At 64.5% G+C, this 27778-nt stretch overlaps 1 protein-coding gene and 1 non-coding gene across 14 annotated transcripts; both read left to right on the top strand.

The window, feature by feature from the left end:
* Nucleotides 1–538: 538 nt before the first annotated feature.
* On the top strand, nucleotides 539–27529 carry IGF2 (insulin like growth factor 2). 13 transcript variants are annotated; one of them, NM_213883.2, is given in 5 exon segments: nucleotides 539–667; nucleotides 9575–9806; nucleotides 21643–21805; nucleotides 23714–23862; nucleotides 24121–24667. In NM_213883.2, coding segments are annotated over 3 exon segments (546 nt in total). In that variant the 5' UTR covers nucleotides 539–667; nucleotides 9575–9806; nucleotides 21643–21648; the 3' UTR covers nucleotides 24361–24667.
* On the top strand, nucleotides 22199–22269 carry MIR10383 (microRNA mir-10383). The gene has a single exon (NR_162164.1). It is a non-coding gene; the product is annotated as a microRNA mir-10383 (primary transcript).
* Nucleotides 27530–27778: the final 249 nt, after the last annotated feature.

Below are 27778 nucleotides of genomic sequence, written 5' to 3'. Positions count from 1 at the left end.
GCACATGGGCACCGGGGGACCAGGGCCCAGGGCAGGGCCCTTCAATGTGGCGAGCTCTGGTTTTCAGGGCTCCAGACACCCCCTCCTGGGTGCCCACTGCTGCACAGGGTCACTCTGAGGGTCACAGGGCACCCACCCAGACTGCTCTTGGGCACACAAAATAGCCCAGGGGCTTCTTGGGCTGGCTGCGGTCTGGGAGGTCAGAGAGTGACCCCGCGGGACCAAGACCTGGCCAGCCTGCCAGTCGCCCAGGCCAAACCAATCTGCACCTTTGCTGAAGGTTCCACCCGGGCCAGCACTGGGGGCGGCCGGGCCTAGAGCTGGGCGCCCGGGCCCCAGGGACTGCACACCCGCCAGAGGTGGGCCTGAGGGGTGGCAGCAGGCTCTCCGCCTGGGACCCAGCCAGCTGGGCAGCTCACCTCTCAACACGAGGCTCTCACCTGTGTCGTCCCCTCCCCACGGCCACACAGACACCCCTGGGGAGAAGTCACAGGCCCCCAGCAGGCCCCGCCCCTGGAGAGGAGGCCAGGGCTGGGCAGGCGGGTGGCCGGCCGGACACTGGACCCGGAAGGGGGGTAGGCGGCTGGGATGAGTGGCGAGCTGTCCATGGGAGCACCCAGCGGCCCCATTGGCACCAGTACAGGCAGGGGCACCTGCAGCAGCTGAGGTACGTGGGGTCCCCGGACTGGTTGGTGTCCGGCTGCCCTCTGGGAGGCAGCGGGCTGAGCTTGTGGTCCTGCCAACCAGGGAGACCCGTGACCACCCTGCTGCTTCCCCTCCCCCCCAGGGCCAGCAGACTCCTTTGGGACTCGGGGCCCCTGAGCCGCCCCCACTCGCAGGACTCACGGGGTGTGCGGTCCTGGGTGAGTGGGGGCTTGGGAGAGGGTCACTCTTGTCCGTCGGGTGGGGAAGGCTGAGAGTCATGGTGTGACAGCGCCCTCGGCCTGCCGGGTGGGGGGTCTCCCTTCTCCCGAGCCCAGATCCAGCCCTGAGACCCTGTATGCTCCCCACGAGCCTTGCCCGCCGGCCCTTGGGCCCAGTGACATGCTTTGGCACAGGTGGGGAGGGGGCTCTCCCACGGACGAGGTCACGCAGGGAAGGAGAGGCGGCTGCCCAGGGACACCTGGGGCCTGGGTTCAGACCTGGCCTCTTGCTCAGCAGCCCCCTGGGCGTTGAAGCCCAGAGGGCCCTGCTTCCCTGAGATCCCCCGTCACCCGCAGAAGCCAGGCCCACAGGCCTTGGCTCAGCCCCTCCACCCAGGCCCACGTTCCGCCCCTTCTGGGAACTGGAGGACAGCCCGCCCTCGCCCTCGGACCTGGCTTCGTTTGCCCTGGCATCTGGCAGTGGCCGGCAGCTGCGTTCAGCCCTGGATGACACCCTGGCGTGAGCGGTGGGTCCCCGTGCTGAGGGCAGCCCCCACACACGTCCTGCTCACTTGCCTTGTGTCTGCTCCGCATCCCGTCATCACACATGCCATGCTGGGGCACCGTAGCGCCTTGCCCTGTGTGGCACTGTGGCACTGTGTTCCTGATGGGAAGACTGAGGCTGGGGTCAGGCCCGCTGCTGCCCACCCTCTAAGGACATTCTGCCGGTGCAGCTGCCTCCAGGCTGGCCCCCCGGATTGCATCTGCTTCTGGCACGGATGAACTGGCACCTCTGCCTGACCATTAGGGCTGTATTTGCCTTCTCCTGTTGGCAGTAAATATTTACTGTCCTCCCTGTCCTCCAGGCCGGAGCAGATCCTGAGGGGCATGGGAGGTGGACACAAAGGTGCCCAAGCAGCCCCCTGCTCTTGAGGGCCCAGTGTCTGGTGGGGGCCAGCCTGGGAAGGAGGAGCGAGACTAGGAACCAGAGGCCTGTGTTCCTGGAAAAGGCCCCCTGGCAGAGTTCCGGCTGGTGTGTGTCCAGCTAGGCTGTGAGTCTTCAAACTGGGGAGCCCGGCCCCTGGACCCAGGCAGGGCTGCACCCCTGGTGCCAGTGCTTCACTGGGTGGGCACCTGTCCCCACCAGGCAAGGTGGTCCGAGCGGTCATTCACAGACAGAACCAGCAGAGGGCGCCAAAGCCCCACTTTTGACAAACTCCCCTTCGCCCTGAGCCGAAAGTCCAGGCGGCAGGTGGACCTCTCTGCAGGGCTCTGCCACCCCTGCTGCCGCTTGCCAGCACTCACAGGGGCTGCGGGGGGTGCCCAACAGGCCGGCTACCCTGAGCTCTGGAGGCGATGGAGTTTAGGAGGGAACGAGGGGACTCCTGGGGGTGACTTTCTTCAGCGCCCACATTGCGGCCCAGCAAACCGAGGCTGGAGGAGGCCGGGCACCTGTGCCCAGCTGGAGCCTTTGCTGAGGGTCTCCAAGGCCTGGGGAAATTGAGGCTGGGGGCTGGGGGGTGTCACTGTCGGGCCAGGAGGCCCCTCGCTCTGATTGGAGCCGCCTCGGCCACTTGAGCCAGGAGGCTCACATGAGGCGGGGGCTGCAGGGACAGGACCCTCGGGCCCGGGAGGCCTTGGAGGGGGTCCAGCTGGGCCAGGGTTCGTTCTTTCCCGGGTCCATGTCCACCGCCCTCCCGCTGCTGGGAGGAGAGGAGGTCCAGGGCAGAAAGAATGCGTGGGGATGGGGGGGTGGTCAGGGGTCTGGGAGCTGTGGAAACAACAAACAGACAGCGAGGTCCTGGGGCGCCCGGCCCCCCGCCCCCTCCGGCACTGTTGTTTCTGGCCGGGGTGCAGGGACAGCGAGGCAGATTCCTTCGAAAGTGGAGACTGGCGGGGGGCCCCTCGGGTCCTCAGCTCACCCCCTGAGCTAGCCCGCCCACTCGGCTCCAACCTCCCGCAGGCCCCTGGCACGGTCTCCAGGAGTCCACTGAGGGGTCCCCAAAGCTGCCACCAGGAGCTGGGCCTGGGTCTGTCACCACCCCACCCCACCCTCCAAGTCTGAGATATGGGATCTTGAGGGCACCCCTGGACCCCCAGGGGTGGGTGCGGGGTGCTGCCCCCCAGTCTCCCTTCCCCCCAGAATGCCCAGAGATACAGACCTGGGTGCAGGCCCCGGAGTGGAGGTGACAGGGTGGGCCCCAGCCAGGCCGGGCTCTGAGCTTGGCCAGGGAGGGAGGTGGGCCCCCAAACCTGCAGCCTGGGAGTCCAGAGCCTGTGGGTTTTGGGGGACCCCACCCTCTGCAGCTCACGTGGATCAGGCTGCTGAACCATCAGAACCAAGTGGGCCTGGGGGGTGGGGGGGACGGGGCGGGGGACATTCCACCGGCCTCACTCTGACCCCCTCCTCAGCCCATCTGTGTTTTTGGAAAACAGAGCCGGCGCCCAGGCAGCCCTGCAGCTTGCGGCCGCATCCACACTGTGTCTCAAACTACACGCCTCCCTTCTTCAAAGCCCAGCCTCGCTTCAGAACCTGGCCCCGTTCCCACACAGCCTCCCTCGGGGCACCCTGCCTGCCCCTGCTGCACCCAGGGCCCACTTGCTGGGGACCTTGGAAGGACCCTTCCCTCTCTGGGCCTCGGGTTCCAGGCTGTGGGGCATGTCCTCGTGGTAGCTCCATGCGCAACCAGAACGGGGCTGGGATGAGTGAAGCTGGGGGCTCAGGGTCGAGCCTGAGGCTCGGAACTCATGTTCTGGCCTCCTTGGCCCTCCCCGGTCCTCCCCGGTCCTCCCTGGCCCGCCCTGGCACCCACCCGAGGTCGCACAAGCTCGGCCTGTCCAAAGAAAGCCTCAAGGAGCAGGGGGAGAGCGCGCGTAGCAGGTGGAGGCCTAGCAGATGGGTCTGTCCTTGGTGGCCTGCTGGGGGCGCTTCCTTGAGCAGGTCCTGCTGTGGGGACAGAGACGGCAGAGACGCCAGGCTCTGTGTGGGAGGAAGAGATATCCGGGGACCAGGCGGGGCTGAGGGCCCCCTCCCTCCGGCTGTGCAGCTTAGAGGAGGTCAGATGGGCCGACAGGGAGGCTTCCTGGGGGAGGCGTCCTGTGTCCCCATGCAGGCTCCCTGACCTGAAGGTCAATTCTGCATCTGGCTGTCATGGCTGAGGGGGCAAAGCAAGCCCCAGGATGGCCATGTTCAGATAGCGCCTGTGCCACCTCCCCTGAGCCACCCTGGGAGCCGTGTTCATGCAGAGATGGCGTCCTCCAGGCCCTGGCTGCCAAGGAGGCCCCGGCCAAGTTCTGGAGGACACAGTGGGTCACGTCCTATGGGCGTCTGTCCTCCTGGAATGCCCCCAGCCTGTCGGAGCCAGCGAGAGTGTCCCTTCTGGGCCACTGCAGGCCTGAAGGGTGAGAGTTGGCGGGCCCGGAAGCCAGGGTTTAAGTCCTTGCTCTGTTGCCCATGGCTGTGTGGCCTTGGGAATGTTACTTAGCCTCTCTGGGCCTTGGTCCCCTCATCCATCAAAAGGGAACCAGGAGACTCCCCCTGCCTGGGTGGTTGATATGTGAGTGGGGACCCCTGCCAGGCCCGCGGCCTTGGGGTCAGCAGGTCCTTCTCATCAGGACAAGCAGGTTTCCAACTTCCTTTGTGACCCCGGCCATGACATGCAGGTGAGGAAGCCTGAGGGAGACCTGCAGCCCCGGGCGCTACTTGCAGGGCCTCCCTGTGTGTCTCCAGCAAGCTGCTTCCCCTCCCTGGGCCGCAGAGCCGTGGGGCAGCCCCCGGGCCCGTGCTGCTCCAGGCAGCATGGATGGGGCAGCTGATGCATCTTCCGTGGGGAGAGGAGCCGACTCCGCGAGGACCGGGGCAGCCCATGGGCATGGGGTGGGGTTGCCAGGCCCCTGGCCACTGGGAAGGCCTGCCTGGTCTCCCTCTCCCCAAATTCCAGGGCCCTCTCAGGTGGCAACTTTTACCTGTGGGGGATGGTGGGGGATGGCAGGTGCCTAAGGACCAGCTACCACCCCCCTAGGCTGCCTTTCCATGTGGCCCCAGGAAAGAACGTTCTGGTACCCCTGGTCCTGGGAGTCAGGGGCAAAAACACCTTTGCTTCGGGAGAGTATTACGCTGAACGTGTGTTCACGTGTGTCTGACGGACGCCGACCCACGGGCATCCGGGCCCCGACACATTGGGCCTGTGAGGTGGGAGGGGCGGGGAGGCCCAGAGGTGGCTGGGCCCACCTGGGACGTGAGCCGGGTCAGCCTCCAGGCCTCCTCCTGCCCAGTCCTCTACCCGTCTGGAAACACTGCCATGTGAGCTGCACAGCATGAGCCCTCGGCCCCACTGCTGTGGCCTTGCGGACATTGAGGTGTGTGCCGCCCAGGGCGACCACACCCTGGCCTCTCAGGCTGCCCGTACAGAGGCGGCTGGGTCGTAGGAGGTGCGGGGCTCTGGGGACCGCTGGTGAGTTCAGGACGGGGGTCATGCCACCTCCTCTCTGAAGGTTTGGTGAGGTGGCCCTTCTCTTATCGTGATGACAATACTGATTTCTGGAAGAGCCAGGTGTTTTCTGAGGCTGTGGTTGCACTTCTCCACGTGGCCACAAGGTGCCGGGCTCGGGTCAGATTTGAGAAGCCCTGCGGGAGCGGGTGTCATGCGCCAGATTCAGCTTGCCTCCTGCGGGTCTGGGGTCAGGACGTGGTCCCCAGCAGTCTGCTCCAGAGCCTGTCAGTGATGTGTGGGATTTTACCGCTAGAACACAGTTTCCTCTGATTCTCAGAAACCAGCAGATGCTTTAGGAGGGCGTGCAGGTTTCACCTGTGCTGCAGGCAGCCACCCTGCCACACCCCTGGGCTCGGGAGCCCCCAAAGACAGGCATCCCTTAGAGATCAGTTCCTCATCATCAGTTCCGCAGTGCTGGGGTGGGGGCAGATGAGAACCTCAGGGCTGGGCGCAGAGGTGGGGAGCCCGCCTGGACCCCGACACTGCAGGGGGGCCTCCCCCTTGTAGGAAGAACAATGTCGCTTTGCCACCCAGCCCTCTCCCCAGGGTGCCCCGAACTGTTGCTCCTAAGACCTCTGGGCTGTGTGCTGTAATTCTATAAGTGGCCACCAGGTGTCAGCAGGAGGCCACTTAAGCATCCATGTGGCGGAAACCTGGAGCTGGGGGTTCCTAAGGGTCCCTCGAGTGTCTCCTGAATAAATAGGCGCTGACCTGATCCCCAGGAAGGGATAACCCTCTCCCAGGCCTAAGAGGCAGTGGGGCAATGAGGTTTATGTGTCCACTGTACCCCCAAATTGTCTCTTCCTTCCCTCTACCCTGTGTCCCCACCGTGGACGATACACGGAGTGCGAGGCTGCGGGTCACAGCCCTCACAGCCCCAAAGCTGCAGGTCCTGCCTCAGGGGCACCGCAGCTTGGCTGGTCCCCCTTGGGTCCTCCCCACCCTGACCCGTCCTCTGCTCCCCTCCCTTTGCTTAAATGCTCTGCGTTTCAAGGTTCTGATGGAATAAAATAGCCCTGCACTGGTGTGTTCCTCTTTGGGGCTGTGCCAGAAGTGGGAATTCAGACCAGGGCAGAGCTCAGATTCCACATACTGTGTTAGGGATGGCAGGTGCCACATTTCCAGGAGTTTCATTGGTGGTTTGTAAATGCTACTTCCGTTTCAGCCCCTCAGCTGCCCACCTCCTCAATTTAGGGACCCCCCCCTTTGGCGGGTTGCCCATGGAACCACATCATCTGGCGTGGGGTGAGCCCTTTATCCTCCCTGGCCCCACTGGAGGTTTGGGAAGTCCCAGCTAAATTTCTCCGTAGGGACCTGGAAGGAGCCCTTGTGACATCTGGGCACAGATAAGAGGTAGGGGGCACAGGCCGTGAACACTTGAAGCTGCAGAGCCCAGAGCAGAGCCAGCAGGAGCAAGTGACTGCTCCCCACCCCAAGAACTGTGGGCTGCGTCACACACTCCCCACTGTGTGCCCTGGACCTGACAGGGCCTTTAGCCTCCCTGCATCCCTCCCCACCCAAGAACCCAGTGAGGCACCCCACTTGCCCCTCCTTAGTGTTGTTATGGCTCTGGGGCATCTGCATTTTGTTTAGGACACCCCCAGCTAGATTTAAGTCCCCCCAAGTGTGACTCTTTCCTCCACTGAAAACCCTGTCCTCCCACCAGAGGCCCTATCCCTTTAGCTGAGCAAGGAAATTCAGGAGGGGCCTTGAATGACAAAGGAAGAGGGGGAGAGTTAAACCCCAACACTGGCTGGCAAGCTGGGTGGGGTGGACACCCCAGGGTGCAGGGGTGCAGTGAAGGTAGCGGCTGGTGGCCTTCTGGAAACTACATGTGACTTTGCCATTAGGTGAGTCTTTGCTTTGCCCCTGCTCTATCTGCAGGCTTATGGAAGAAGTTTAAATTCCCAGGGACACTTGGTCTAACCAGGCAGCGCTTGTATCTGGGCCCTTCCCCAGCTGCTGACCACTCTGAGTCTGCGCCTTAGTTGGAGTTTTGGCCAAGCTCAAGAGGCTGTGGACCCCAGTCATCCCACCCAGGGGTGCCTGTGGGCAGGACGCTGCTGCCTGCCATTTGCTGCAGTATTGTCACTGTCCGGCACCACACACATGGTGCAGGGGGTGGTATCAGGTGCCACTGGGGAAGGGAGAAAACTCCCAGGTGAGTCCCCTGCCTCTGGAAGCAAGATGGACATGACCGCACTGTGTTGCAGCTGCATTGGGAGGCCCCGAAGAAAGATTTTTCTGATCTTTCTCGAACCCTGCTTTTCCCCATCATGCCCCGCCCCCATTTTACCCGTGCCACGCCCACTGGTGTGCCGGGGTGTCAAGTGACTGACAAGTGTCAATCTACTGAGGCCCTGCCCACTCTCCACCCCCCCACATAGTCCCACCTCCCAGCTGGCAGGGAGAACTTCCAGCTAATGCCCATGCCCACAAATGTCTTTCTGTCAGCCTAGAGCTGGACCAAATCTCCACCCTGTAACATGCTGTGCCCTGGCGTGGGAAGGTGCCAGAGCCAGTTGCCCCAGCAGCCCCAGAACCACTAAGTTGGCACAAAGCTACCCAAATTTGGAGGGGCTTGGGGAAGGGCATGGAGGGGATGAGGAGGTGAGGGGCAAAACTAATTTCAGTTAGCATTTGAGCAGGTGCCACGCTCAGCGTGGAGAGGCTCTCTTGCTTCTAGGGACCCATTATGATGCACACGCTAAAAGCGCCCTTCACCATCTCTCCAGCCTCAGCTTTGTCCCCCTCCTCCTCCTCAGCGGCAACCCGGCTGGAGGGTCTGGCCACTACAGCCAGAGCGCCCCCTACTTTGGTGGCGACTGCTACTATTGGCCCAACCAGCGGATCACCGGCCAGGCAGTTTCGGCAGAGAGTCTGGGGCACCAGTGACTCCCCCGTCCTCTTTATCCACCACCCAGGAGCTTCAGGGACTACACAGCGACTAGAGGGCAGGTAACTGGTCTGCCCTCCCTAGGGCTGCCCCCTCAGAGTGTGTGAGAAAAGCTGCATTGAGTGTTTGGGTGCAGGTGGGCTGGGGGCTTGGGGCAGCCAACAGGAACGGCGGGACCTCTGCTTCCAGAGGACCCCAGATCCTGGCAAGCTTCGACTTTGGAGGGGACAGGAAAGACAGGTGGAGAGGGGACACTTCCCTCTTCTGTACAGACGCCCACCCGGAGCCACAGAGGCTTTTGCAAGGAAAATAGGTTTTCCCTCACTAATGCAGCAGGCAAAATGGGAGGGGCAGGGGTGGAGGGTAGTGCCCCCGCCCCCAGCAGGAGGGCACAGCTGTTTCTGCAAATGTAAAAAAGCAGGGTTTTTCTGTGTGAGAAGTTCCCTCTTGCTGCATGTCCCCACCCCCGCCACCAAAGACAAACAGGACACTGTGCAGAGGGGCCAGAGCCCCGAGATTTTGGAGTTGTTTTTATATGCATATATACCATTTTGAAAGCAAAGCTTCCCTCTCCCCTACTCCCTACATGTCCCCCTTCACCAAAAAATCCCACCACGTAACTGGAAAGGGGAGTGAGAAGGACGACGAAGGGGCACTGTCCCCTCCCGTCCCACAGCGGGACTTAAAACGTACAGCTTTTCGCCTCCGGACAGTGTGCCGCCCCCTGGCCCCCGTCACGCTCCCCTGCCCGGGGGGCTGAGTGTGGGGCCAGGGCCTGTCTCCAGGCATGCATTATTTTGTGCATGAAGGTTTTGTCCCGCCCACCCAGGCTGGTGTTGGGGGGAAGGGGTTCATTGCTCCAAAGAAGCCCATCTCCCCCCTCAGCCACCTTCAGCCGCCTTCGCAAGGCAGAGCTGTGTCCTCTGCTGTGTGCCTGGCCCCCTCCTTGCTTCTATTCAAGGTGGAAGTGTTGGGGGGAGGAGAAGAGTTTTTATATTGTGTCTGTGATCCCCCGAGGCAGGGCATTTGTGTGCGGCCCCCCAGCCCCCAGGCCCAGGCAGATGGGCCAGCCTGCCCGACAGAAGGGTCTCCTGCTGCTTGGCTGCAGGGAAACCCAGCTCTGGGTGAACCGTGGGCACCTTCCTTCCTCCATGCCCTGTATTTAAAGAAGGAGAGCTGGGGGGCCAGAGGCACAGGGAGGGGAGCCACGGCCCCAGGTCTGACAAGATGACCTGCGGGCCTCTCCACCCAAGAGTCGGGGTGGGGGGGCGGATTTGGTTTGAAAAGAGAACAAATAGGAACACACTCTTTATTTTCCCCAGGGGCCGAAGAGTCACCCCTGAACTTGAGGACGAGCAGCCGGATTCCAGCCCCCAGCCCCAGGGCCCCACATCTCCTCGGGCTCAGCCGCGCGCCCCAGCTGCCCCCCAGCCTGAGCTGCAGCAGGCCAGGGCTGCCCGAGACCCCAGCCCCCAGGTGAGCTGCTGCAGCCTGTGGCCCAGGAGATCTCCGCCGGCTCAGAACTGAGGCGGGCAGCCCACCCAGCCCACAGCGGTGAGTGTCTCCAGACCCCAGGGCAGGGCCCGGTGTCCCCCGGCACAGAGAGCTGTGCTGCAGGCCCAGACCTCCCAGGCCGTTTTAGTTCCCATCTCCCCTTGGGGGAGGGGTGGGGCTCAGAGGGGCTGGGGTGCATCCGCAGAGCTGGGGTGCAGGGCTCCAGGTGCCTCTCTCCCAGGCGGCTGGCTCGGAGGGGGGCTGAGCAGGGACAGTCGGGGTCCTCAGCGGGGAGCTCCTGGTGGAAGAAGGAGGGGGAGGGGGTTGGTGGGGGGGAGGCAGGGGGTCCGGGTGAGGGCGGGAAGGGGAGAGAAGAGGGTTCCAGGGACACTCCTAAGCTGGGGAGACTCCGGGACTCCCAGGGAGGCTGGGCCCAGCTGAGGCAGGTGAGACCCAGTCCTCCCTGCCCTGGGCTGCTGGCTGTGGGGCCTCACACCAGTGCTGTGGCCTCTCTGTGTCCTTATCTGTCAAAGTGGCCGGGGTCACAAGCCTGGCTGCTGATCCCCGCGAGCAGCACGTGACAATGACAAGGCCTAGAGGCTCGGGGGCCTTACGAGTCCCTGTGTCATGATTCCACTGTGTTGAGCCGGCAGGGCTTCCTGTGTGTGAGTGGGGGGCGGGGGGGGGCGACTAGAGAGGTCCAGGGGCCAGATCCTCCTCGGACACCTGGTGGAGCAAGCTCTGTGGTGGTGGCCGCCCCATCCCCTGATAAGGTATTGGGCTGGGAGCGCAGGCTGAGCTGCCCCAGAGGGTCCCGGAGAGCTCTGGAGGCGGAGGCGTGGGCCGTGTCCGTGCACCTGCCCCGCAGCGACAGAGTCCGCTCTTCAGGGCCTGCAGTGAGGGGCCCAGCAGGTGTCCCCTCGCAGGCCGGTGTCGCCTCCGAGAGAGATGCCAAGAACGTTGCTTAAAGGTGTCTTAGTCCAGACTCTACATTAGATGGTGCAATGGCGACGCCTGTGTCCTCCAGGAGAGCAGGGCTCAGCCCCTCTTCTGGGGCCCCCACCCCGCCCATACATACTTCCGACTGACTTCTGGTTTATCGATCACATGGCGTGGGTGTCTTGTGCCGTCGGAGTCCCCGTGTCCGGCGGGGGGCCGGGGTCCCTTGTTTCCAGCCAGGGTGGGAACAGGGTCCTCACCCAGGCAGCAGAGCCCTGCAGGGGTGAGGGAGGGACGATCAGGGGACTCTGAGAACGGAGCTGGGTTTGTCAAATGCTGGGCTTGGTCCCAGGGAAGGGGGGAGCGGCAGCTCGGAGCCAGAGCCGGGGGAGGAAACCGGGGAGGGGAGAGGCAGGACGAGCAGAGAGGGAACTGGCGGAGCAGGCGCGAGGCGGCCGCAGGCCTGGTGCAGGGGCCAGGCTCGCGGGGTGAGTCCGAATCTGGGGGGACGCTTGTGTTGTTGGAATAGGGTTTGTGGATGGGGGGGTAGTGCTGGAGCAGGGCCGGGGTGGGGGGGTGGGCCAGGGGATGGTGCTTGGGGCTGAGGTTCCTGCCAGCCAGGCCGCAGCGGAGACCCCCAACCCCATAACATGCTTGGGTTGCTGGCAGGTCCCTTCCTACTGAGGGGCTGGAAGCTGGGGAGGCCCGGGCCACTGGTCCTGGCTAGGGGTGGCCAGGGCCCTTTCTGAGCCCCGCAGTGACCTGGATCTGCCCCTGACAACCCTGCCCTGTTAGCCACACTCGCGACTAATAAGGCGAGAGGTCAGCGGGCAGCCCCACGGGGAGAAAGTGCCTCCGTGCCCCCCACCCCTGGCTCTGATGGCCCAGCCTGGCACCCCAAGGTGGCCTCGGCCTTCCTACCTCCAAGGTCCAGGCGCATGTCCAAGCACCAGCAGAAGCTTCTCCAGGGTTGGTGCCTGCTCAGGGCAGAAAGCAGGGGTGAGGCTCCCCAAAGGGCCACTGGCACCAATGCCCCCAGGCAGCCCCAGCGAAGGGGACAGCCCACCCCCAGCCCGGGGACGCAGGCCTGAGGGGACATGGGGAACCCAGAGCAGGGCCAAGGGGAGCAGAGCCCCTCCTCCGGGACTTGAAATCTTTCCCGGGGGGCCCAGGGAGCTGGGGTCTGCAGAGGGCACTTTCAAAATACGGCCCACCCCCAAATTGCCACGTGGCCACAGAGCAGGGAGTCGCTGCAAAGTGGCCTGGCTTCAGCGCAGGAGGTCCCCTCCTGGGCCTCCCTCCTATAGGCACAGGCCTGAGTGCAAGGACGGGGACTGTGGAAGGCTGTTGGGGAGGGAGGGGGGCGGCGATGGGTGGGGGGAGACAGGCCAGATGTTTTTGGAAAGGGACACGGGGGTGACTGATGCCGACTGGAATTTGAAGGGGGAACATTCCCCACGTGCCTGGGGCTCTGGGTGGAAAATGGACGGTTTTTCATGGGGGGGGGGGTCTCCCTGTCCTGCCAAGCGAATGTGAAAGGCCTGCCTCATCCCTGCCCGGTCCCCACACCTGTCCCATGGCATTAACCCCCGCCTTCCCGGAGAGTCAGGCTTTAAGGGGACCCCCTGCCAGCGGGGTCCCTCTGTGGGGTGACAGTGGGGACAAGCTGTGTCCAGTGTACTGGCCCTAGGGACCTGCCGCTCTGCTCCCCAGCAGTGCCCCCTCCCTGGCAGCCCCTCAACCCACAGCTGCCCCTGGGGCGGCTGGCCCCTGCCCCCAAGGCTGCCCAGTGCCGAGGGGCTGGCCAGTTCCTGGCAGCAGTGCCTTGGGGCTGGGGAGGGTTCAGCAGTTGCCTTTAAGGAACCAGGTTTTCGCAGCCGGGAGAGGGAGGCTTTTCGAGAAAATTCCCTTGGAGAAAACGAAAGGAGACGCTTGACCCCCCGGCCAAGGGCCGGTCCTGCCCCCATCTCCCCCCCCCCATTTTCTCCTCTCCTTTCCCAGTCCTTCCACTCTCTCAATTCCCCAAGCAAAACTGGTTTCGCCCTCCTCCGGGGACTGTTGAAGTCCCCGAGAGCGCCCGCGGAGCGCCGGGGCGAGCGGGGGTGGCCGCCGGGGGTGCTCCCGGGCCCCCGGACCGAGCCAGGGACGAGCCTGCCCGCGGCGGCAGCCGGGCCGCGGCTTCGCCTAGGCTCACAGCGCGGGAGCGCGTGGGGCGCGGCGGCGGCGGGGAGTCCGCGGGCCTCCTCGGAGGCGGCCGACCGGGGAGCCTGGGGACCCCGGAGCGCCCGGGGAGCAGCGCCCCGACGCGCCCCGGGCCGCTCTCGGCTTCCTCCCTTCCAGCCGGCGCCCGCGCGGCCGGGCTTCGGCACCGGGGCGCTCTCAGTGGCAGGAGAAGCGTGCGCCCCGCGGGGTGGGGGACCCGCAGAAGCCCCGCACCGCCTGGAGCCGCCGCCGCGCGGCCAGCGCTCGCGTCCCCCGGGGAGGGCGCCACTGCTCCGCGCGCGCGTCCCCCGACGCCCCGCGCGCTTCCCCGGCCGGCCCGGGATCCTAACCTCTCTCTCGGTCGCAGCCCCGCATCCCCAGGGCTCCAGGCCCCCGGCGACTTGCCCGCTCCTCCCAATTGCAGACACGACTTTTTCTGGGACCTCCCAAAGGACAGCCTGGCTCCAGGGTCCCCCAGATACATTCACCATTTCTCCAGATCACAAGTGGGTTTTTCGGGCACTAACTTCCAGAGACCTCAAAGCACATGAGCCCCTACTGGCTTTCCCAGGTTTCCACTAGTGGCCTCGGTCCCCACCTCACTGGGGATTGTCTCCCAGGCTCTTCGCGGTGTGATCCCACCCATTCGCGCCCAGGTCCCGCAGTGCCAATCCCTCCTCTAGAAAACTTAAACACTGACTCCTGGTCTCGGGGTGAGGCTGCCCAATGTGCCTGACTCCCCAGAAGGTATACCAGTGTTTTTCTGGCATTTGGGCACCGTTCCCCCAAAACACGTGAAGCTCTTTTCCCGCGTCCCCATAATTTTGGACGCCAGGGGCACCCAAGCTTAGCGCCCCTGTTTGGCTCCCCCACACCGCGAAGCCCTGCTCCCTGGGGTTCACGACAGTTTGGGACTTTATCTGCCAAGTTCCACAAACTGATTGGCCCCAAGCTGGGGTCCCTAAATTGTACACAAAGAACCCCAGCCCCCCCCCCCAACTCCAGTACAGGAAGCGATGGCCCCAGGACCCTCGGAGTTGGAACGTGGCTTCCTAAGCCTCCACCAAAATTGAGGCTTTCCGCGCAGGGCGCGCTGATGCCCTTGCTGAATCAGAAGCACTCTGCCCTCTGATTCCTGCTTTCCACAACCCTGAGAGCATGATTTCTGGTCCCCCAAACTCACTGAGCAAAAATCTTTTTGTGGGGGCTGCAAAGATAGGAGGCATTTCTCTCCGGAGCTCTCCAAACTCCCTTGCCTATAATCAAGTTCCCTAAAACTTAGACAGAGCTTCCCAGGCCCCAGAGGCACACAGAGCCATTATTGGAGCTGCGTTTAATGATGACAGGGACCATGGGTCATGCAGCTCCCCCAAGTCACAAATGCCCCAGGTATCCTTGGCTCCAGCCAAGCCCAAAGCAAACTCTTGCACAGATCCCATATCTTGTTATGTCAAGCGCTTTGCGTGTCCCAGTAAACAAATAGTCTGAGTGTTTTCTCCACCTCATAACATTCGGAATATTAAAAAATTCCCTGGGCCCCCGGAGCTGACAGACAAGAATCCGGGCTTCCTAAAATTCAGAACTGATTCCCAAATCCCAGGCCAACGCCAGACCCTCTCCCAATCTGGAGCCCCTCCGACTGGACACACTGGACTCCTAAGTATTACGCGCTGTCCTCCAGGCACCCCAAATGCATTCAAAGTGACGCTTTGGTCACAGAAAGGCACTGATTTCTTGGGCTCCAAAGCAGCCCATGCACCCCCGAGTCACCCCAAACTTAGTCAGCATTTCCCGGGTCTCCCTCCGCACTGCAAACTCCCAACTGCGGACACCGGTTCTTCAGGACCCACCGCCTAGACGGTCTTAATCCCTTTTCCCCCAGACCTAGATTCGGATCCTCAGTTCTCCCGAGGACTCTCAAGAACGTCTTTGGACCCCCAGATTCAAAAACTATTTTTCTGGGGCCTCCAAATTGAGGTGCTGCCTGCCAGTCCTCCAAAATAAACTGCAGGGTTTTTTGTTTGTTTGTTTTTTTGTTTTTTTTTTTTTTTACCTTCCACGAAACAATCCGACTTTTTTGGACCATTGATTTATGGGTCCCCTGACTTTATGACCCTTGCCCCAAGTCCCCCTAAATGTAGGCCATTTTCCACGGGCCTCCCAAAATGAAATTGCCCAGATCCCGCCGAAAAAAATATCCCCGGGTCCTGGAAATCCCAGGTATTACAGGCCTGCGGCTGACACCCCTCCTTGCTACTAACCAGGTTCCCTGAAGTTTAGAGATCACTACCTAATGAACAAATCCACGGATCCCCAAAACTGGGGCCCTATCTTACTAGGGTTCCCTAAATGCAGACAGCGCCCGGGAAAATAGGGGCGTTTTTTTTCCTGTTTGCCAAAAATAAACTAATTGAAACCAATTTTTAGAATTAAAATCTAAAATGACCTTGATTTTCTGCGTTCTCCAAATGTACTTTTCACAGCCCAGGTTGCCCCCAGTTTAGACGGTGTTGCTTGAATCTCTAAAGCACCCTGAGGATTTTTCCCGAGGAAGCCACCACAACTACGGAATTTACTGTCCTTCGGGGCCACAAGCCTCCAGGCCACCAACTTGGATTTCTAAACCGTGGAAATCAGCCTCCACTTCCCTCCGCCACCCCGAGGGTCTGCTCAGACCCCCCAAACGTGCCCGCTGTTCTTCTCCCCCCAAATTTTATTTAGAGAATATGCCTCTCTCGGGTTCTGCCAAGTTTCCCGCTGAGACTTCCTCGGTCATCCCCAAATCCTCTTCCCCACAGTCCGGGAGCCCCCACAAGCTTACCGACCCACATGCTGGGGTCCCCCAACTTAAACGCGATCCCCTGTCCCCCAGATTCACCGAGTGATTTCCCTGGTCCTCAGACTGGGACTCTTTTACTGGAGTCTCGAATTTAGCCATTAATCACAGTTCTCCACTCCGACGCAGGCTCCCTTGGGTCCCCACGTCGGGGACATGGGTTCTCTTGCCTGCAAATCAGGCTGCTCTGACTTGCATTCAGGCCTTTGGGCATTGTTCCCCGCCCGCCGCGGTCTCGGTTCTCCCCCCATCCCGCGCACGACGGGCACTGGGTCTGGGCCTCTTGGTGTCTCCTACAAGTCCCCGGAGCTCCTCGGACTTGGGAACTGTCTCTTGCGTTCCCCAAATACACTCGGCCCGGCAGTGTGTCCGCCAGGACGTAGGCAGAGCTTCTCCCGCGTCCAGGAAAACGACTGGGCATTGCCCCCAGTTTCCCCCAAATTTGGGCATTGTCCCTGGGTCTTCCAACGGACTGGGCGTTGCCCCCGGACACTGCGGACTGCCCCCGGGGTCTCGCTCACCTTCAGCGCGTCCACCGCCCGCTGCAGAGCGCTCGCTCTCCGTCTCTCGGCTCCCAGCGCGCTTGGGGACGCAGCCTCCGGGCCTCCAGCCTTGCGGTGAGCTCCCCGTCGCCTCGCGTGTCCCGGCCCGGCTCCCAAACCCACTCGCCGCCGTCCCGCTGGGGCTGGCACTGGCCTCCGGCGACTGCCGGGGACACGGGAGCGGAGCGCGGGAGCCTGCTGCAGGCCAGCCCGTCGGCCGGGCCGCGCGCCCTGAAACGCGCGCGGCTTTCGTTTGCTCTTTGCAAAGGTCACAACCGTGGGGAAAACGCCTCGGCGGCCCCCAAGCGGGGCAGGCAGGGCGTTGGGAAGGAGGGACACGCGGGAGAGGAGCACCCCGCTGGGGCGGCGCAGCGCGGCGCCTCCAGCCGCCGGGCGGAGGATCCCGGGAGGCGCGCGCGGAGCGCGGGCGAAGTGATTGATGGCGGAGCGAGGGGGCCAGCGGATCGCGGGCTTCCGCCGGCGGCGGCCCCTTCCCCTCGGAGGGACTCGGGCGGCCGGGGTTTCTGGGGGCGGGCGGGGCGCGGGGGCTTGTGCGTGGTCTCCACTTGGTAAAAATCACAACGACTTTTTACGTCGCCCCAACTCTCCAGGAGATGGTTTCCCCAGACCCCCAAATTATCGTGGTGGCCCCCGGGGCTGAACCCGCGTCTACGCAAGGCCAACGCGCTGAGGACGGGGGAACCATTATCCGGATATTTTGGGTGGGCCCCCAAAGCGAGCTGCTTAGACGCGCCCCGGTGAGCTCGGTCCTGCAGGTAGGCTTGGAGCGAGGTTCCCCGCCCTGCTCCTCTCTCTTCGGGCAGGCGCGGCCAGGCCGGCCGGCCCTCCCCACGTACGGCACCTGGCGGCCGCCGAGACGACTCCCCGGTTCCCGCGCGGCACCGGGGGGCGCTCGGGCTCTGGCTGCGGCTCGAGGCGCTGCGCCTGCTCGGGCAGGTGGAGGCTTCACGCCGGGCCCGCGCCCAGGGACGACCCCTTACCCCGCAGGTCCCAGCGGGACTCGGGGCCCCCGGATCCAGCGTCTAGCCACCTGTGCCCGCACCGCCGCGAGGGCTTGTGACACCTACCACCCTGGCCGCCCCGCGTCCCCCCGCGCACGAATGTAGGGATCCTGACACCCCGGAACCTAAGACGGGGCCCCCATACACTTTCGTACAGCGATTCGGGATTTCTCTCGAACTCTGCAGATCCCTGCCCCCAATCCAATCTCGCACCCGCGCACCCCACAGCCCCCTCCCCGCCGCCCCCCCGGACCCCAAGCCCACCCCCCCCCGTCTCGAGTTGCGGGGGCGGTCCGGGGGCGGGGCGAGGGCCCCGCGGGCGCCCATTGGCGCGGGCGCACGGCCAGCGGGGCCTGAGCGGGCGCCGCGCCGCAGGGTGGCGCGGCTATAAGAGCCGGGCGTTGGCGCCCGGAGTTCGCCTGCTCTCCGGCGGAGCTGCGTGAGGCCAGGCAGGCCCCCGGCCCCCCCCTTCCGGCCGCCCCCGCCTCCTGGCCCACGCCCGCCCGCGCTCGGCCCGCCAGCGCCTCCACCCGGCTGGCGGCCCCGCGTCGACGCCGTCCGTCGCTACGCTGCTGACTCCCATCTCGGGCGCCGTCGGCGGGGCCGCGCTCCGCCGGCCTGCGGATCCCCCGCCGCCTCCTCCTCATCTACCTCAACGCCCGTCCCGCTTCGCCCGAGGAGGCGGTCCCCCCCGCAGGCAGTCCGGCTCGCAGGCCGCCGGCGTTGTCATCCCCCGCGCTCCCCCCCAGCCCTCCCCGGCGCGCAGCCTGGCCGCTCCCCCTCCTCGCTGCGTCCCGAGCGGCCCCGGCGCCGCCGCCACCGCCCCCCCACCCCCCGAGGCCCGGGCTCGCGACGGCCGAGGGCTCCGTCGGCCCAAACCGAGCTGGGCGCCCGCGGCCCGGGTGACGCCTCCGCTCCGCCCCCCTCAGCACCTTCCCCGGCCCCCGACGTTGCGCCCTCTCCCTCGCTTCTCTGCGCTCCCCAGCCCCTCTCCGGCCTCTGGTCCCGGCCCTCTCTTCTTCCGCAGCCTTCCCTGTGCTCCCTCCCGCCCCCCCCAGCTCCTTGCCTCCAACTCCCTCCCCTTCCACGCCCGCCCTCTCGCCTTCGCCGTCCCAAAGTGGATTAATTATACGCTTTCTGTTTCTCTCTCCGCTCTCCTCTCCCGCTGTGAGCCTGCCCGCCTCTCGCTGTCCTCTCTCTCTCTCTCTCGCCCTCTCTTCGGCCCCCCCCGTTTCACGTTCACTCTGTGTCTCTCACTATCTCTGCCCCCCTCTATCCTTGATACAACAGCTGACCTCACTTCCCGATCCCCTTCCCCCCCCAAAAGTACAACATCTGGCCCGCCCCAGCCCGCAGACGGCCCGTCCTCCCCAAACAATCAGACGAGTTTCCCACCCCCCCAAAAAAAGCCATCCCCCCGTTCTGCCCCGTCGCACATTCGGCCCCAGCGACTCGGCCAGAGCGGCGCTGGCAGAGGAGTGTCCGGCAGGAGGGCCAACGCCCGCTGTTCGGTTTGCGATACGCAGCAGGGAGGCGGGCGGCCCCTGCGCCGGCTTCCAGGTAAGCGGCGTGCGGGCCGGGCCGGGCCGGGAGGGGCGGCGGCGGGGCCCCGGGCAGAGCGGGGTGGGGGGCTCTTGGTCACATTCCCTGTGGCGAACCCTGCGCGCTCCCCAGCGCCGCGGAGGAGGGGGTGGGGGGGGCCGGGGCAGGGACTTTGGGAAGTGCCAAGGGAGGTGTGAGCTGCTGCGAGGCGACTTCCTGGTCGCTTTGCGGGTGCAGGGGGGTGTTGCTGAAAGTTTGTGATTTGTGCCGTGCGGGGGCGGGGGGCTGTGTAATGAGGAGGGCGCAAAGCTCAGAAACCCACCCTGGTATGTTGACTCGGTGCCAGCAAGACGGAGAGGAAAACTGGGTGGGCGGGGCCAGGATGGAGCGAGGGGGGCTGAGTTGGCAAAAGAGTCCTGCCAGACGCCACATTTGCAGCGCCCCCCCCACCCCACGGCCTCCCTTTCCCCGTCCCCAACATTTCCAACCAGGAGTCTGGGGAGAGGGCCTGGTCCAGGGCTGGGAAGGGCAGGACCGTGCAACCCCAGCGAGGGTAACTGCCCCTGCCCCAGTGGGCAGATGGAAGTTTCCATACAAGGAGGTGGAAAGCAGCCCCCTCCCTGCCCCCCCCCATTGCCCTGTGCTGAGATGGGGGGGGGCTGCGTGCAGGACGAGCCCCCCGCCCCCATGGTACTTTGCTAGGAGATGGTGGGGCTAGCGGTTGGGGGTGCAGAAGAGAAGCGAATGGCTGGGAGGAGGGAGGGGGCGGGAGCAAAGGGGGCGGGGGGAGTGGTCAGTGCGAGAGGGGTGGGGGTAGGGTGGAGCCGGGGCTGGGAGGAGCCGGCTCAGACATAAAAGCTGAGGCACTGACCAGCCTGCAAACTGGACATTAGCTTCTCCTCTGAGGCAGCCTCCCAGCTTCCTCCTCCTCCTCCTCCTCCTCCTCCTCCTCCTCCTCCTCCAGCCCCAGCGAGCCTCCTGTCCAGCTGCAGCAGGTAACCGAGGCTGTTGAGCACAGACCTGCTGCCCTCCTGCTCCCGCCTGCCGGCTGCTGAGCGCCGGCCTCGGGCCTCAGCCCCCTCACCCCCCACCCCCCCACCCCCCCCACCCCACCCCCGCCTCTGCCCTCCCTTGCCCCCCCCAACCGGTGTGCTCACCTGGCCCGCACCTCTGCATGCTTCCTGTCCAGTCTTCTCTCTGCTGCTGCCCTGGCCTGGACCCCACGCTCCGTGGCTGGGGGATGCGGAAGGATGGAGCTGCTGCTCGGACGGCCCCGAATCACTGGCTGACCACATTTGTTCTTAGAGTTTGGAGGGGGCAGCAGTGGGGTGGCGGGAGACGGGCTGGGGGGGAGGAGGTGAGGGAGGTGGCCCTCCGAAGGCCTTCGAGGAGCTGGCCCCGCGCGTCAGGGGCTTACGGGAGACTGTGCCTCCTCCAGCCCCCTCCTCTCCCACACGATTTATTGCATCAAAGTCCCCATGGGCCAAGCCCGCAGCAGCCGGGAAGGGTCACGCTCTTTGGTGCCCCTGTGCTCACTGGGTGTGCAGCCTGGGAGGGACACACGTGGGCAGGCCCTTCTTCCAGTCGCATCAGGGTGCCCGCAGGCTCAGGGGCCGTGACTGTGTCCCTCAGAGGGGCTCTCACCTGAGTCTTTGCTAGGAGTCTGCAGGTGGGGCCTGCCTGCCCAGGGGGCTTCCGCCTTTGAGCAGCACAGGGGTGGCTTGCTTTGTCTAAAGAGAAGCCCAAGTGCCTTCCCAGGCCCTCAGCCTCTTAAGGGGCCTGGTTCGCTCTCTAGCTCCAGGCCTGCAGCCACACAGCCTTGCGAGGGGGTGTGTCCCAGGCGGGGCCCTGAGGGACCTGGGGCCTGGCCTCCAGGTAGCCTGACCTGTTCTCTCCAGCTCCCGGGGTGCTATTTGGCACCCCAAGTGGAGAGGGGGCGCTGGTGGTCCTGGAGGGACCTGACTCTGGGTGTGGTTTGAGGCCGGGAAAGGAGGCTTTTGGTTTTGGTGTGTTTGGGATGCCCAGCGCAGACTGCAATCGAGAGAGGGGGCAATTCGGACCCCCTGGGAGTGTGGCTGGGACCCATGAGCTCTCTGCCGGGGCCTCGACCCAAGCTTCGCTCAGCCATAGACTCGGGGGATAGGCAGTGGGGGAGGCGGGGAGGAGAGACTAGTCCAGCAGGACCCCCCTGTTGCTTTGCGGGGTGGGGATGGGGTGGGGGTGGGGGGCTGGTCCTTCTGGAAGCCTTGCTCAGCTGGTCCTCTGGGATGTACATGCCCCGTGGTGGGGTGGGGCCCTCTGCCATCCTGGCTGGTGCTGGGAGGCCCGAGGTGTGGCCACTGCCCTGTGCTGGCCCCGCCCCCATGACATCATAGGACGGAGGCCAGGTCCAGTGTCCAGCACTGGCCCCCGCAGCTCCGGGTGTGGCCGAGCCCCTGCAGTAATGACGATGGGGAGATGGGGACAGCGACCCCCATGTGAAGTTCCCGGCCCGGTCCCCACCAGAGACGCGCTTCACCCACGGCGGCTCTTCGCTCTGGGGTGGGATTCCATTCTGTGTCCCGCCTGCCTCGGCCACGAAAGCGCCTTTCACTTCTGTGGCTGAAATGATTGACGAAGGGCGCAGCCGTGCTCGAAAGCCGCAGCTGGACTTTCGGGGAGGAGCCGGCGGGGCTTCGTGTCTCCGACTGGAGCAGGTCCTCATCCCTTAGAGGCCCCCTCCTCTTGAGACATGCTGGCTGGGCGGGTGGCAGGAGAGGCCTGGCCCTGGACGTGGCGGGCGGCGGGCTCACGCCTCTTGTCTTTGCCCCCAGATTCCAATGGGGATCCCGATGAGGAAGCCGCTGCTCGTGCTGCTCGTCTTCTTGGCCTTGGCCTCGTGCTGCTATGCTGCTTACCGCCCCAGTGAGACTCTGTGCGGCGGGGAGCTGGTGGACACCCTCCAGTTTGTCTGCGGGGACCGCGGCTTCTACTTCAGTAAGTAGCTCAGCGGGGCACGGGGGCGGGGCGGACACAGCAGGTGCTCCATCGGTGCTGCCCCGGTACCTGTGCGGGTCCTTCGGGATGGATGGTGTGGGGGACGGGGGGCGGGGGGCGGCCAAGGGAGGACCTCTCCTCCGAGGGTCTGAGACTTCAGACCGGGGGCGCCCTGGCCGTGCGCATTGATTGGCACCTGCCATGTGCCTGGCTGGGGCTCACACCCCCTGACGTTCCTGCAGCGTGACTCGAAACGGGAAACCGAAGGGACGGGTGGCACGGGGTGGGGAGGCAGACCGTGAGTGGCAGGCGTGCGAGGGGTTCTTTCGGGCGGGGTGGCCCAGGCAGGCCCCACAGGATGACAGCCTGTCCCCTCCTGCTCCTCCTTGACCTGCCCACAGCCAGGGCTGCAGGCACTGACATTCACCCATGGTATTGTGGTGCCTGACGTCTTGGCAGTGGGCATGGGTTCATGGACTGTTGGATTGAAAGTGGAATAAGATGGGTTGAAAACCAATAAGAATAAAGGCGCGTGTGGCTGGCGGCATCTGCGAGAGGTGACCGCTGCCCTCCCTGGGGTTGGGCTTTGGGTGGGTTCCCATGGGTGGGGCGGGCCGCCATGCAGGGTGCCCGCCTGCTGGCCTCAGAGTGCTTTGCCGTCCTCATCTTTCTCTCTGGCCCCCGTCCCGCTCCTGAGGCTGGCTGGCTGGGCCCGCGGAGACCTCCGCTCCCGCCTCGTCTGTGCCCAGGGAGCAGGGTGGACCCTCCCTTGGGCTCTTGCCTGCACCTCCCAGCAGGCTGGGCCTCAGTGTCCTTACCTGTAGGATGGGTCAGGGGCGTCCTGGAGAGAGTCCTCGGGACAATGGGGAGGCTGGGGGCAGGCCCAGCCTGACCCTGAAGGTGGGAGTGTGTGCTCCCCCTGGGCTCAGCCAGCCGCGCTTGGGGCCGGGAGGGGGTGGGGGACGTGGCTGGGGCAAGTTGTCAAGGGCCGCGAGGCTCACCCCCGCCCATCGCTCCCCATGTGGCAGCCTCTTCTGCAGCCTCTACTTACCCACCCTCTGAAATGGGCTGAAAACACCCATCTTGGCATGCCAAAGCTTCTCTGTAAAAAGCGTTGCTGCTTCTTGATGCTTCTGAGGCCCCTGCCTGCCCTGGCCTCTGAGCCCTCTCTCTCCTGCCTCGTTTGGGGGCAGGGAGTGGCACCATAGAATCTGGCGCTGGGCCTGGGGAGCGGCCCCCTCGTGCCAGGCTTCCCCGAAAGGAGGGCTGGGCTGAGCTCCCGACCCTCTGGACCCCTTACCAGGACCCCTTACCAGGGGCTTCCCCCCCCCCCCCCCCCCGGTGGCGGCGGGCTGGGCTGGGGCCTTTTCCTTGCAGCCGAGTCGGAGCTGTCGGAGGCGAGGGCGAGGACGGGAAGAGAGGAGGGCGTGGTTTCTGCTGGTCCTCACTCCTCTCCTCCCGTCTTCCTCCTCCTCCTCCCATTCCCACCTGTGTCTCCGGGTCCCGGGGCCGCAGGCTGCCCAGGCGCCTGCTGATCCATTGGGGACCGCACTCGGGTCCCCGCTGGCCTTCGGGTCAGGGCCACGGTCCACCTATTTTCCAAACAGCCTTGGGTCGAGGCCCAAGAGGCTGGGCCCGGTTTAAGGACGGGGAGGGAGGCGCCAAGAGGCCAGGGGCTGGTCCCGAGCACGCCCGCACCCGCTCACCCCCGCTGTCCCCTCTCCTTCCCCGGGGGGCCCCTGTGCACCCCACTCTCACTTCTTCTGCTCGAGGCCACGAGGCTGGCTGTCCCCGCAAGGTGACCGGGCGTCCTGTCTGGAGGGCGGGGGCCGGGGCGGCTGGGGGCACCGTCCGTGCCCGGGGCCCCTGTGCTGACGTGCCCTCCCCTTGGTCCTGTGGGACTTCCAGGCAGGCCGGCAAGCCGCGTGAACCGCCGCAGCCGTGGCATCGTGGAAGAGTGCTGCTTCCGTAGCTGCGACCTGGCCCTGCTGGAGACCTACTGCGCCACCCCCGCCAAGTCCGAGAGGGACGTGTCGACCCCTCCGACCGTGCTTCCGGTAAGGCAGCCCCTCTCTCGGCAGCGCCCCCCCCCCCGGGGGGGGCTGTCTCCTCTGAGCCGGGGGACCGGGGCGCAGCCGGCTCTTGGGCTTCAAGTGCTGCCAGAGGGGCCTTCCCCGCTGGGGACCCTGGCCAGAAGCCAGGGCAGTCTTCGCTCTGTCGCAGGGCAGGCAGGCAGGAGGACCCCGCAGAGGTTGTTGTTCTGGGACAGGGGCTGGGGGGCCAGGCCCCCCCCTGACGGGCCCTTCCCCTCTCAGGACAACTTCCCCAGATACCCCGTGGGCAAGTTCTTCCGCTATGACACCTGGAAGCAGTCCGCCCAACGCCTGCGCAGGGGCCTGCCGGCCCTCCTGCGCGCCCGCCGGGGTCGCACGCTCGCCAAGGAGCTGGAGGCGGTCAGAGAGGCCAAGCGTCACCGACCCCTGACCGCCCGTCCCACCCGAGACCCCGCCGCCCACGGGGGCGCCTCTCCCGAGGCGTCCGGCCATCGGAAGTGAGCCAAATTGTCGTAATTCTGCGGTGCCACCATCCACCTCGTGACCTCCTCTCGACCGGGACCGCTTCCATCAGGTCCCCCTTCTGAGATCTCTGTACCCTTCTGTCTGCGGGCATCTCCGCCCCGGGCCCCGTGCCCCAACCTCCCCATGTCAGGCTAGTCTCTCCTCGGCCCCTTCCATCGGGCCGAGGGCATCCAAACCACAAACCCAATTGGCTTGGTCTGTATCTCCCCCCAAATTATGCCCCCAATTATCCCCAAGTTACATACCAAAAATTGAACCCCTCAACCACACCCACATACAATCAGCCCCCGTAAAACGAATTGGCATCTTTAAAACACCAGAAAAGCGAATTAGCTTTAAAAAAAAAAAAAACCCAAAATATCAATTAGCTGAAAAAAAAATACTAAAAATAAATTGGCTTAAAAACAATTGGCAAAATAAAAGAATTTGGCCCCCCCCTTCCTTCTCTTTCTTTTCGGACCTTGAGTTAAATTGGCTGTGACCCATCATCCAAGAGAAAGGAAGGGACCAAAATTTGCAGGTAGGCTTGTCGCCGCTCACAGCCATCTCCCTCCTCCTGCCACACCCTCGCCGGCCACTGGCGGTGTGGCACCAAGGACCCAGTCCCGTCCTCTCTCTAGTCCCATGACCGAGACCGCGGTGGAGTTGGCTGGGAGACCCCGTGAGATCAGAGGAGGGGAGCACGGAACCAGAAACCCAAACCTGCACAGGTACAACATGACTGGCCCCCCGCACAGCCCAAGACCTCTCATCTCAGTCCCCACTTAAAAAGCACCTGTACCCACACGCATCCCTGCAGAAACACACACACACACACACACACACACACGCACGCACGCACGCACGCACACGCGCGCACGCACGCGCACACACACACTCATGCGTATACACACACACACACGCACGCACGCGCATCCACACACACACACACTCGTGCATACACACGTGCGCGCGCACACACACACACACACACACTCTCTCTCTCTGTGGGATCCCTGAGCCCAGCTATGTAGATTAGACCCCGGTCCGTCCCAAATTCTTCTCAAAGCTGTCCCGAGATGAGAGATGAGGTTTTCGTGTCCTGTGCTCTCCTCCCTTCCCCTGGGATGTGCCCTAGGGTGGGAGAGGGTGTGTCCCAGGGCTCAGCAGGCGGTCCCATCTTCCCGAGACGGGAGAGATCCCCTCCTTCTCGGCGCCTGTCCCCACAGCCCCCACAGACACCCCCCCCCCCGGCATGGCACCCATGCACCTGCCATCGTGCCCAGTAGGGGATGGGTTTGGCGAGACTGGAGATGGCTGTAGCCAGTGAGACATGCCCTGCCACGTAGCCTGACCCCCTGGGTGTGCTCTGTGAGATCTGGGGACCCCCAGCACACCTAGGGATCATCTTTGCCAGCCTCCTGGGGAGCCTCTCAGAAATGGGGGCCCCCAGAAGGCTGGCAAAGGTGATGGGGAGCGTGGGAAGTCTGGCGGTTGGCGGGGTGGGTGGGGGGCAGTGCGGGCTGGGTGGGGGGTGCTCCGGGGTCGGAAGTGGTCCAGCAAGGTTTTGGACACAAAGTCAGGAGGAAGGAGTGACGAGGAGACTTGCAGAATTACAGGTAGAATCAGGAACCCACATCGACGCCAATTGATCTATCCCCCCCTTTGATTGTTTTCTCCTGGGGCTTTTTTCCTTTTTTTTTTTTTTTTTTTTTTTAATCCCTCCTTAGCTTTTTACGCGCTCAACACCAAATTAAACGTACTCCCCACCCCACGTAACAGGGGGGCGGTGACCGAAGGACGAGGAGCACACGAAGCCACCATCCGTCACCTTGGCGGCACCAGCCGCTGTCCTGCCCTCCGCCATTTATCGCCCTTGATTTGATTTTTGTTTTGCTCTGTCCCTGTCGCTTGGGTGGAGTGGAGAGGGGAGCCTCTGTGGGGGCGCCAGCCACTGCGCCCCCCAGAGATGTCAGGGGAATGGAGACGGCTGCTGCCCAGCCTGGCTCCCGGGGATGGTGGCTGGTCCTCGGGGGTCCTGAGGGGTGGAGGAGGGGGCCTGGAGGTGTCTCCCCAGGTGTCAGGAAGGTGCTCGGTGGCCACCAGGGTGGGGCCCCCGGCTGGCCCACCGGCCGGGGGGGAAGGGGCTGCAGAGGCTTGAGTGAGGGGCTCCGTCGGGCGGGAGCAGGTGGCCGCCTTCCGTGCACTTGGGAGTCCTCTCCGCACCCCTCGCTGACACCGCGCCCGCCTCTCAGCGCCCCGTCTGGCCCCCAGAAAGCTCGGAGCTCTGCGGGGCTTCCTGGGGTCCAGGCGGGGTGAGGTGGGGCAGTAGGAGAGGTCCAGAGGGATGAGCCCTGCCGAGCAAGAGAGCTGCGAGCGTGTGCGACAGCTGGGGTCACCCGGGCCCCGAGGCCCTCGGGTCTGGCGGTACCGACCCAGCCACCGTCTCGGCGCCTAGGGCTGCGGCAGGGACCCCGGGCGGCTGGGAGGTTTACCTCACCCCCGTCTCTGCCCCCAGCGCAGCCCCCCTGCACAGCAGCCCGACTAGCCAGCTAGAGGCCCGAAGCTTCTGGGCCCCGGTGACGGGGCTGGCACGACCCTGGGGGCGGTCCGTGCCAGCCCACCCGAGGCACAGAGGACCCTTGGCCGGCGCCCGGGGAGTGGGCCATTCGGACCATTGGACAGAAGCCTAAAGAACCAAATTGTCCCCATTGGAGACCAACAGATTGGCCTGAGATCCAAAGCGCAAGGTGCCCCAAATTTCTGCCCACTCAGCCGGACGCCCACGCACCCCAGGCTATCTTTGCCGGGCTCCGGGGGCGTCGGCCGAGCCTCCTCTGTGCCCCCAGCGAGCAGCTCTCCAAGGGTCGCGACCATCAGACCCCGGGCCCCCTCTGACCTCCGTGCCCTGCTGGTGGCCCTCCAACTGTCTCCTCCTGAGGCTCCCTGTCCGTCTTCAGCGGGACCCCCTCTTGGGTCCCCGCAGCATCGCCGAGGACCCCCACGTGCAGACCACCGAGTGTCACCTTGCCGGCCGCCCAGCCCACCTCGCGGCCGTGTTCGCCTCCACTCGCCCCTAACATGCTGGTACTTCTGGCAGAATCCACCGCTGGGGTTCTGTCTTTAACCTTTAATGCTCGCAGTCCCAATAAAGCATTTAAATTTATTTTGTCCCGAGTCCTCTGCTCTTTTCTCTGCGTTCCTGGTCGTAGCTGGTCAAGGGAGGCGGGCGGGGAGGGTCTGAGCCCTGGGGAGGGGGCAGGGCAGGCGGGAGGGTTGGCAGGAAGACTCGGGGTGGGGACACCTCCTCTGGACCCCTTACGGTGACAGGATGCAGGGGGAGCAGCCTGAGACCTGCAGGCCTCAGCAGGGGTGTTGGCCACTCTGGCGGAGTGGGGGGTTATGGGACCATTTC

Source organism: Sus scrofa, chromosome 2 (genome assembly GCF_054392235.1).
Source record: "Sus scrofa isolate SSC_HxYL_T2T_F1_AM1 chromosome 2, Sscrofa_HxYL_maternal_Yorkshire_Landrace_v2.0, whole genome shotgun sequence".
NCBI lineage: Eukaryota > Metazoa > Chordata > Mammalia > Artiodactyla > Suidae > Sus > Sus scrofa.
The sequence above is the reverse complement of the archived record's forward strand: the minus strand, read 5'-3'. Positions and strand labels throughout refer to the sequence as shown.

What these genes read in the sequence shown, in the direction of transcription:
- IGF2 (XM_085009636.1), top strand. Translation starts at nt 16,880, where the DNA reads ATGGTTTCCCCAGACCCCCAAATTATCGTGGTGGCCCCCGGGGCTGAA. An exon ending in CGGTGAGCTCGGTCCTGCAG is followed by an intron (nt 17,042 to 21,642) that starts GTAGGCTTGGAG and finishes CTTTGCCCCCAG; the next exon opens with ATTCCAATGGGGATCCCGAT. An exon ending in GACCGCGGCTTCTACTTCAG is followed by an intron (nt 21,807 to 23,705) that starts TAAGTAGCTCAG and finishes TGGTCCTGTGGG; the next exon opens with ACTTCCAGGCAGGCCGGCAA.